Source organism: Drosophila simulans, chromosome 2R, assembly GCF_016746395.2.
Source record: "Drosophila simulans strain w501 chromosome 2R, Prin_Dsim_3.1, whole genome shotgun sequence".
Taxonomy (NCBI): Eukaryota; Metazoa; Arthropoda; class Insecta; order Diptera; family Drosophilidae; genus Drosophila; species Drosophila simulans.
The window spans coordinates 20,552,547-20,563,015 of NC_052521.2; the positions used below are offsets into that span (position 1 = coordinate 20,552,547).

Genomic DNA, 10,469 nt, shown 5'->3' on the forward strand with positions numbered 1-10,469 from the left:
GTCGACGGCTATCGGCGGCCACACTTTGCGACCGTCTGGCAGCCTTGGCAAATTCAAATGTTGTGCGCAAAAATGCATTTAATGTACGTTAAAGTTGAAACACATACAAGTAACAAGGAACGCGATGGCTATCAAAAATTGACTAACATTGACGGTAGGCGGTTGGTTCTAGCCATTCAAGTGCACTTCAGGCGTGGGCGGAGAGGGTCTAAATGCGGTGAGTGGTCGTCGTGTTCATTTACGCAGTCCTACGTATTTGGTCCAGACGCCCTTGCTGTCGAAATAGGGCTTGTTCCGGGAGCAGATGATGGCCTCCCTGAAGACATCGGCGTAGGAAGCGGGCATGATCGTGTGCTTATACAGATTGAAGAGGAACTCGTATATCTGCAAGTATTCTCATTGGTATTTTGCAGGGAATGGTAAAACGATTGTGTTGCAAACCTTAGCCTCCTGATCCTTCCAAAAGATGTGATCGCACAGGAACTGCAAGCTCTCCGGGAACAGCGCCAGCCGCTGCTTGTCGTCCGTGGCCACCACATCGACGCTGCCCAACAGCACGGCGCAGCCCGAGAGCACATCCACGGCTAGGATGAAGATGTCCAGCAGGTAGAGCGCCCTGTTCACCTTCTCCTTGTTGGAGGCCTCGGCCAAGAGCATTTGGATCTCCAGGAACATCTCCGCTATCCAGTTGCTGGAGTGCTCATCGCTCGCGAAAGCGTACAGAGTGGCTGCCAGGTGGCGGTAGAAGAAAGGCCGCTCCTCCGCTCGTTTCTCGTAGGCATCTATTATGGGCGTGAGCCACTTGAGAGGATTTGGAAGCTTCTCGTTGTACAAAACCAAGTAGCACCGAATGATGGTCGCCTTTTTCAGCTTGCCCACCGGCGTCTCCCACCAATTGGCTGGCGTCGTTAGACCATCAATTGCATTCGGATGCAGTGTGGCCACAACTTCCGTGTAGCGTTCGAAGAGCCGTGAGTCCAGATTCATCGAGTCCATGTAACGCTCAACAATCAGCGTGAAAACGTCCAGTACCTCGGGTATGTCGCAATTGCCGGTAAAGATGTACTTGACGCTTTCCAAAAATTTTTCGAACAAGCATCCTGAAAAGAAACTAAAGCTTCGGGGAATTGCTCATTCAGATACAAGCGGATTGGGACACACCTTCAACAAAGTCATTTATCTGCGATTCTTTAAAGCAGTAGACAGCCACCTTCTCGGCAAAGTTCTTCAGAATCTGGAGGCTCACACTGCTCGCAATCTCTGGCAGCAATGAGAAGAGCAGCAACAGATCCTCCTCGAAGCAATTGGGCTCAAAATCGATGAGGAAGTTCTCCAGGAGACGCTTGGCGGTTCCCGAGTTGACGGCCTGATTCTTGGCAATTATGATGCAATATTTTCGCGCATCGAAGGACAAGTGGAAGAAGCTGGTGAGGCAACTCCAGTCCAGCGGCGGAATTGGCTTGGGAAACTTTTTGGACAGCGATCGCAGAGCGAAAGTGACGGCATACGGTTCCGGGACGTAATCTCCAAAGCGCGCCTGGCTCACCAGATAGTTGGTCACTGCGCGGAGCGGACTAGTGGCAAACAAGCCCACCAGCTTCCGTGGCTCCGGTCTACCCTCGGGCAGGCGGTAGACTCCACTGCGGAAAGCGTTGATCTCACTGTCTATGTGATGGGAAATCAAGTCTGCCGCGGCATCTCCGCACTCCGGGCGTATCTTCTGCAGTAGCTGCACCCACACCTCACCGGGCACAGTCTCCTGCTGCAGATCCACAACTTCGCGACCTCCGGGACCTCCAGCTCCCACTCCGCCAACGATTTCAAAGCGAAATTGTGCTGGAATGTGGCGTAAGTTCAAAGTAACTCCAGGCTCGTAGTTCCTAAGGGCAACCAGGGCATTCCGCACCTGGGCAGCATCCGTGCCCGGCCGGCTAATGGCTTGCCACAGGTGCTCCAGCGCGTCGTCCGCCAACTTCTCGTACTCCAGGGTGGGCGTCTTCAGCATTGGTACGAGTCCAAAGAGCCTGTACAGCGATTTGAGCGTCTGCGGACGCATCTCGTTGCGGAATTTACTGCCCAGCGCCTGCCAGGTGGAAGCAATGTTCACGGTGTGACTATCACACAAGGAGTATATGGCATCCAGGGCCAGGGATGTGGCCAGATCGCCCGCCTCATCGGAGGAATGGTTGAGGGTGTTGCTAAGATGCGGGAGCAGCTCCGTGCCATGTAAAGTGGGTCTGGAAATGAGTAATGGTCGATCAGAAAGTCATTTTGGGTAGAAGTTATTTCAAAGCTACTTCTCCTGACAGATCTCCCGCATGGCATGGTTGCGGGCTATCTGCAGCTCCCAGCGCTTGTCATTGTCCGGCAGTGGTTGGGCAATCTGCTTCAGCAGGAAGGGATAGGTGCGCCTCTCCACTCGCCATAGGCGCACATAAAGATCCACGCAGAATGTGCCGTTCTCGGTGGAAAGATTTCGTATGGTGTTCAGTATCATGGGAACATTGTCCTTTAAACAATACATTGAATAAAAAGTAGGGGAGTAGATGTGACACATCTTACCTTGCACACGGCAAAGCTGGCCAATCCTCTGAGCAGCTCCAGCTGCAGCTCCGGATTGTTCTCGTGGGCGAGCTTGAAGATGTATGTCATGAGGAAGTCGTAGGCGATGCCCTCGTTGACCTTAACGATTTGCAGTATGACCTCGTAGATCTTGAACCAGCAATCCACGGGCGGCTTCTTCGACAAGAACAGCGCGCGCAGGAAGAGGTGCAGGCGCTGGCAGAATACCGTGTTGGCCTTGACGTTCAGGGCGTCCACAAAAGCGAACACATCCTGGTTGTCGGAGGCGTCGAAGGACTCCACCAATGTGGCCAGGTCGAAGGCTATCGCAATGTCCGGATGATAGTTGCGCATGTGAGCGGGCTTCAATTGCTTGGTGGAGATCACCTCTGCCCCCTGGTCGGATCTCTCAGTGTCCAACACCTTCTCGACTATCTGATGGGCCAAGGCCAAGCCCTCTGCGGGTATGAATGCAGTCTGAGACATCCACTGAATAATTCCGTCCAGACACATGTTCAGAATGTATTCATGGCCACAGCGCTCCTGCACCACCACGAACACGATGATGCGCAGCAGATCCGCCAGGTAAAAAGGGGACAGCACGTGCAAGACCTCGGCAAGAAGAACCAGGAGCACATGGTAGTGGTCCTTCGTGTGCTCCCGCGTGGCATGGAGCACTCGCAGCAGGCACTGCAGGCTTGGACGCGGATCGATGCCGTAGTTGGCCAGCTGTTTGATGAGACACGCTTGGTAGATGCCCAGATCGATGGACTGTGCGTGGTCCTCTCGCTGCAGAAAGTGGTCGATGGCCTCAATGACCAGAATGCTGGTGCACAGACAGGTGTTCGCGTTGTTGAACTTGCTCCACGCCAACAGCTCCTGCATCAGAGCACGCGCCTCGGGTTGCTTTCCACTCAGATTGAGCAGACAGGTCCAAATGGGCTTCACATCGTGCAGAGTTTGCGGATTGCAAAGCACGTAGAGAAACACCGGTCTCAGGTACTCTATGCTGTAGTCCCGAATGCTGAGAATGTAGTTAAGTTATAAGATTTCGTCTTCAACTGTCCAGTATCTCATTTGGCCTCACCCTTTGTCGTGGTGCTGACAAATGCCAATGATCTTGTTGGCCACGTCGTGCATGTTGGCACTAGAGTGCTGGAGCAGCGAGATTAGCGGATGCTGCTGCGTCTTCAGGCCATACGCACACTGATAGGACTCCTGGCCCTTGAGGGACGACGTCCTGCGCTTCAGGCTCAAAAGCTGCATACCCAAGATGCTCTCCGTGATGATGGCAAAGTGCATTGGACTGGAAGCAAAGCAAAGCCACGTAAAGTAGGATTGAGATGAATAGTTACTTAAACTAGGAGTGACACTTTTAGGTGTTTACAATCCCCGCAATGATTAAGATGGAACAACTGTAACAGCCGATTAGCGCTCACTTCCGGAGTAGCAGCTGCAAATCAGCACTCAAGGACGTTCCGTCCTCTTTTGCGGCGGAGGTGGAGTGAATCGCTTTGCGTTTGACGAGGTAATTACAATTCACGCTCTGGCCACAAGTCGCCCGGGTTCGGCCTCTAATTGCAGGCCAATTAATATGCAATCCTTTTTGCCTGCACTTGCAACTCGACCGGACTGGCTTATCAAGGTTAATTCCGGTATTACATGACCGCCTGTGCGTCCTTCGCCGCTCCGCAAACATTTCAGGTTCAATGCCAGACTTTTAGTGGCTCTGCATACATCAAATATTTGCCAGTCAAGGCTGCAGGATATGATATGTGGGTGTAGCGCTGCGTGGCGGGAAATGGCTAATAGTTTTTACAGAGCCCCAGGCATAATCGCTGTTGATCCACGAGATTGACGACTGCGGATTGCGGCCAAGCGGAAGCCGAGTCAATGCCAAACAACTGGGATTTTGGATCAGCTCCGGGTCATAATTCATTTGCGCATTTGCTACATGACGTGCCAAGTGCTGGGCAATTAATTTGGGGCACGCGTCCAGCGGAAATGCGAGGGATTGCGTGCGTCGACGGCCGGAAGGAGGGTCAACAATGTTGGAGGCACTTGGTGGCAGGCGTTAAATGGCGCGTTAATTAACTGCCTGCACTGGGGAATCCACGCTGTTTGCGCTTCAGCTTGAGGCAGACTCAGGCTGGCTAATTTATGCACCTTAGTGGGCAATTTTGCAATTGGAATCGCTGCGCTCCACTTAGGCTGATAGACCAGCACGCCAGTCGCCTGCTGTTCCACCTCCTGCCTGCTGCAGACCTCCGGAAGTTCAAAGGTGCGCCATGTATGTGGGTCGTGGGCGGGTTCTCTGGCCAGATAGCCGTTCCGGTGTCCTCACCCCGCGTTCGCCAGCATGGAGAGCAGGCTGTTCTGCACTCCGTTGGCTTCCAGGACGCCCTCGTCCACCAGGCGCACCAGCGTCTGACAGCTCATCAGGCTGAGTTGCATGTGGTCGTGCTTGCACTGCGCCTTCAGGAACTCGATTTCCTTGATTTGGTGCTCGGGCAGCTGCTTCTCCCGGCTCTCCACCACCTTGGCGTAGATCTTCTCCAGGCAGGAGGCCAGTTTGACCACCGAGCTGTGCGGCTTTATGCTGGCGAAGTCCTCCATGGTGCTGAAATAGCAAACACAACTACAAGTTAGCTGGCGTTTTTTCGAGGCGCTGCGATTTATGGTTTGTTTGGGTCCTAGGATTTGCTGGCCCAGCGGTGCGCGGCGCGTGTCCTTTCTGCTGCTCGGCTGCCACTCGAATGGAGTGGAAAATCCGAAGCGGTTTGAACATTGCCGCGTTTTCCGGCGCTTTCCACCCCCGCCACCTACTCACATTTTCCGTGTTTACCGCTTTCTTTTAATCGGTTCGTGTGGGCTCATTTCATGCGAAGGCTGCGGGTTGTGGCAACTCAGTTGGTTGCTTGTTTTACACTCTAATGGCTGTTTTAGCAGGGAAATTCGTAGAATGCGTGCAAAATCAAAAGCCGGTCGCGAATTGTTTTCCTTTGTTGATAGAGGTCAGCTGTTAGAGTGGCCAGTCATCAACTTGGGCTTTTGCAGGGTGGCAACGCTGTGCGCTGCAACGGTTTCACTGAGTTGAATTTCAAAATTTGAATTTCTATCTTAAAGATATCTTAAATTCTAAGTTAATTTATTTTAATAAAAAGATTATCCTATTAAAGTGGTTTTAAATTAATCGAAAGCACTCTTAAGCACTCGTGGCATCAGCATTAGAGTTAGCATGATTTCAAATTTAAGATCAATATATACATATATACAATAATTTTAATTTATTAGTTTTTCTAGTTTTTCAGTACTTTGGAATAGTTATTACTATAGTTTCCTTTTTGTTTATTCAATTGAAATAAATCAAAGTACTTCTGGCCAGTACCTACAAATCTTCGTTTGATTTATAAAGTTGTGGTCTTTTTCATAATTTGCGAAGTGGCAATTAAAATGCCAACGACTCGAGGAATGCGTAAATCTACCTCAACTGTCCGTAATTAAAACAATTGTTAAACTAAATCCGTATTGCAATAGAATTTCGCCATTGTCCAGGAAACAATTCGCTCCAATTGGATTTCATTAGCTCCGCTTGGCAGCCTCTGCAAACTCGAAGTACGCAAGTTATCATTCGGATAATGGACTTCTCTGGCCGAGGAACCAGAGATTTTTGCCCGGCACCGAGTTGACCCGTTGAGATATCTACGGCATGCCCTGTTAAGGCACTACAAGCTCATCATTTCGCCTCGCTACTCCTGCGGAGCTTCTCCTTCCCAGGATTTGCCAGGAGCTGAGAGCCAGGAGCCTTGTTTTCTCGCCGGCTGCCTTTTCAGTTAATTGACTTTATGCATTTTTGCCAACTCGCCCCGCCGTAAAATGAAATTAATTATGCCGCCGTTGCAGCTATAAAAATGTTGCCGGGCCGAAAGGAGCATCATAAATGAGGCTTCCACAAGGAAAACTCCGCGAAAGTGTTACAGCGAGCTCCGAGTCTCCGAGTTTAAACTGCAATCATTCATGGCCGCGAATCCTCGCAGCCACGCGCACAAAAAGCGGCGAAGACAAAGGTTAAGTCCAAGACGGGCCAGCATTACTTCCGCTTCCTGACCCGAACTCCGCATTTTCGGCAGCTCCTTCTGCTCCCCTTCTCCACCTGCTGCCACCCACTTTTCGCCTGGGGATTTATGATTTTATTACCGAAAGGCACTGCACAACGGAAACGGAAACACTTTTTGCCCCACGATTTCGGCGCGTTTTTCAGCGTAACTCGACTCCGGAGTTTATTTTCTCAGCGAAAGCTGTTGCAATTCAATCGTTTCGGTGGCCGCAGCCTTAAATTATTCGGCTCCGATTTAAATCACTGTCTTTTGCGACCGGAGGGATTTTGTGGTTTGGTTTTGCGGTTTATCGCGAGGCTCTCCATAATTTTCATCGGCTGCTAGTGAACACAGCATTCAATACAATATTCAAATGAAAATATGGCACATTAAATGCCATTTCAATCACAGGGAGCAAAGGAAGCAACTGATTGCAGCCAGGACCTGTTGACAGAGTTCTCAGAACTTGCGGTTAGCTTGAGCTCGAGAGGTTTACGACTTTCAGTTACGGCCACGAATTATTGGGCTGTACAGTTGGCTAAGGTAAGGAAATACATGTTCCCAGAACACCCTTTAGTTTGGGTTATTTACGTTTGAACATAAAATATTTAAAGTGCCTTGGGCGATGAATATCGAAGAGGGTAATACCCTCAGATGTGCTTACAAGTGAAGGCTACACTCTAAAATAGTTTTAAAGCTGTATTATGAAAGTTAAATGTATATTGTGGAAGAATTCCTTGCATACCCAAAGATTTTTAAATGGAATTTGGAGTATTTAAATTATGTAAGAGTTATATTTCAACAAGTTGATATACTTGTTTTTTAAACAGTCTACACTTACTTACTTACCTTTTCAGCGAATAGTATGTTAATGTAATGAAATTCCTTTATTCGCTGCAGTTTAAATTCCCATTTCGCTGCCTGAAAGTTTAATTATTTTGCGGTGGGACCACATACATCCACAGGATATAACTCGCGCTCACAACTGAATGTTGACATTTGTAGCCCGGTGTCGACTTCCGTGGAAAGCGGAGGCGGAGGCGGAGGCTCCTGTGCCCGGAGCACGTGGCAAGCCGAATTTGCATATGCCCAGCAAGGACAGGTGTTCAGCCCGTCCGGATCAGGACACGCCCGCGGAGCCACCGCCCTTCGCCAGCTGTCGCAATGGCCGCAATCACATTGCTTCAATTAAATGGAGTCAACTCATTAATAATGCAGACAGCGCATATTTGGCTGCCATGTACAATGTACTTGTATGAACTCGGCTGGCACGTTTGCTTGCCAGTTTCGCCGCTTAGGCTATGGGAAGCTTTAATCAAAAGCGACTCGAAGTTCGGCATTGCTTCCATTTTGGAGCTGGCGCACAAGGTCCTGTTGGATTTATGAATATTTATGCTCTGGCAGTTATGCACTCGATCTGCGTAAGCCGGGCCACTGAATATTTATAGCTGCCGCAGTTAGTTACCTGGCGATGGAGCTGAATAGCAAGCATACGCACCGTTGTCCCGGCAACGATTTCCTCACGGCTACCAACTTCCAATCTACTCCTAATGCGCATAGCCAAGTTTATTTTTAAGGTGATTACGGAAATAGCTAATTGTAAACAAGACGAGCAGTGTTTCCTTGGCCGAAAAGTAAGCCAAATGTAAATGAATTCCACTGCAGTAAATTCGTTTGTATATCATATCTTTATTCAATTGAAAACTATTCATTTACCTTCAATTAAACATGGTCTTTGGTTGAGGTAACAAAATCCAACCATATGAATGGTAAATTGATTCTCTCTAATTAAGCAGAGTGGCGAAATAAAGAATGAACCCATATGGCTGGGAAATTCGATTCCCTTGCAACTTAAAGCGCACAGCTCAATTTGGAGTGCGGTCCTCGTCTCGTCGGCAAATTACACAAATTTTATGTTGCCTACCTTCGGGCGCTCAAAAGAAGGCAACTTAATAAGCACAAGTGTGTGTGGTTTCCCAGTACGTCTGTGTGTGTGTGTGTATGTATGTGTGTGTGTGTGGGCGAGCACATTTGTTGAATGATTTAACCTGCCACCTATTCATTCGTTCTGCTGGCCCACGTAAATTGTAGACAAAATAAAATCCAAAAGAACCTTTTCAATTCTCCACTAACGCTTTTCTTTGTGCCGAACTCTAAATTAGGAAAATGTTTAAATGTACGTCGGCCAGCCGGTGTGTGTGTGTGTGTGTGGGTAAACATAATTTGTGCGGCACGTGCGTTAAATTTAATGAGGCAACCGCGACCCACGAGTCGAGCTCGATTTCGGACGCCTTTGACCCCGGGCTCTTGGTTTTTCACCGCTTCGTTTCTTCGGGGTCCTGGGAAAAAAGAGCAGCGAAAATCGCAGAAAACGTCCTGTTGATTTTGGGCCACCACACATAAAAAACCAACTATGTGTGTCTATATGCATAACATTATAGGCCATATATCCGGGGGGCCATTTTGGCTTTTAAAGAAATTTAAGTTATGTGCGTGGCATCCTTGCTGGCGCTCCTGCAAAGTTGGCAAGGATATTACTTATGATTAAAGTGATGTATGGCAGCTCATTCATGAGTTTAATTGGAAATACGCTTTTCAGGTGGATCCAGCTAAGAAAATGAATTTATTCACGCTTGCTGCTTGTGGCAAATTAGCAGTGTAAAGTAAAGTCCAACAAACTTTAAGAAAATTACTCCTGATGATGTCTGTGCCACTTTATTTGATGTTGCGTCATTCCTGCGACTTGGAAATTATTATTTTTAGTTCTTTGAAAAGCCCACTGAAACAATTTCTGATTAGCCTTTAATGCGCTCTGGCTAGAGGAGCAGCTTTTGAAACCAATATTGAAGTCCATCCCATAGGCTTTGTCTAATCCGGAAAAAGCCGAGACATTAAAAATTCTCTTTCATGTTTTATGAGCAGCAACAATGGCTTGTTTCCTCCTGTTTTCATTTAATTTAACGTGTCCTGTTCACACAGCTCAAAATGCAGGCGACTCCACCAGGAGCCTGTTGCACACTCATGTGTCCAGCGGATGGACATTCTGAGGGCCGAAGGAGGAGGCCCATTGAGAGCTTAGTACAGCGACTAACGGCCAATAAATTCTCGGCCGGGCAGTAATTAAGAAATTTAAATAGCGGCAACTAAACCACCGGCCGTAACCCAAACAAACTGACCCCCGTGACCGACATCCTCCGCCCGCCCTGAAAGTCATGACTTTTCGAGGGTTAGGAGCATAAAAGCCCGGCGAGTATTTAAGCACACTCACACAATGCAAACTAGTGTAGTACACATAGTGTCCTGCATTCGTTTAGGTGCGAGCCCCACACTTTTGGCCCCACACGCCATCTAAATTTGGGGCAGCCGAGTGCCTGCGGTTGCAGAGTGTGAAATATTTTGCTGCCCCACACTTAGTGTGTGTGCGTGTGTGTGCCATATCTTGTCTGGGGTCTGGATCTTCCACATACTCGCACATTTCCTAAATAAACAGCAGGTCCTGTGCCTCGTCCTGCTTGATTTTCCAGCGAATTTCCACAGTTCCTGTCTGCGAAATGTGGTGGTTCCCCTTTTTCGATTCATTTGCCTGCATTATGTTGCGGCACTGGATTTAATGGCGCCAGGCAGGACCCTTTTAATCGCCGACCAACCGACCAGGAAAGATTTGAATTCCATTCTCGCCGGGTAATCACCAAGTAAACACCAGACAACCAGGAGTTGAGTGCTCTGTCCAACTTAATAATTGACGGATAAGCCGGAAGTGAATTGCTCGGCCTCAGCAAAGAAAGAAATTAACATTTTCCAGGAAAAACA

The 10,469-nt window shown here is 48.7% G+C and overlaps 1 protein-coding gene across 1 annotated transcript; it reads right to left on the reverse strand.

Moving 5' to 3' along the window:
- Nucleotides 1-60: 60 nt before the first annotated feature.
- LOC6735871 (focadhesin) lies at nucleotides 61-5,595 on the reverse strand. Its single transcript, XM_016181311.2, has 8 exons — nucleotides 5,393-5,595; nucleotides 4,907-5,182; nucleotides 3,650-3,868; nucleotides 2,563-3,586; nucleotides 2,298-2,509; nucleotides 1,162-2,237; nucleotides 442-1,100; nucleotides 61-384 (listed from the first exon to the last, which is right to left on the reverse strand). The coding sequence occupies exons 2-8, from the start codon at nucleotides 5,176-5,178 to the stop codon at nucleotides 235-237; spliced, it is 3,612 nt and encodes a 1,203-aa protein (XP_016029234.1). The 5' UTR covers nucleotides 5,179-5,182; nucleotides 5,393-5,595; the 3' UTR covers nucleotides 61-234.
- Between the last annotated feature and the right edge of the window lie 4,874 nt (nucleotides 5,596-10,469).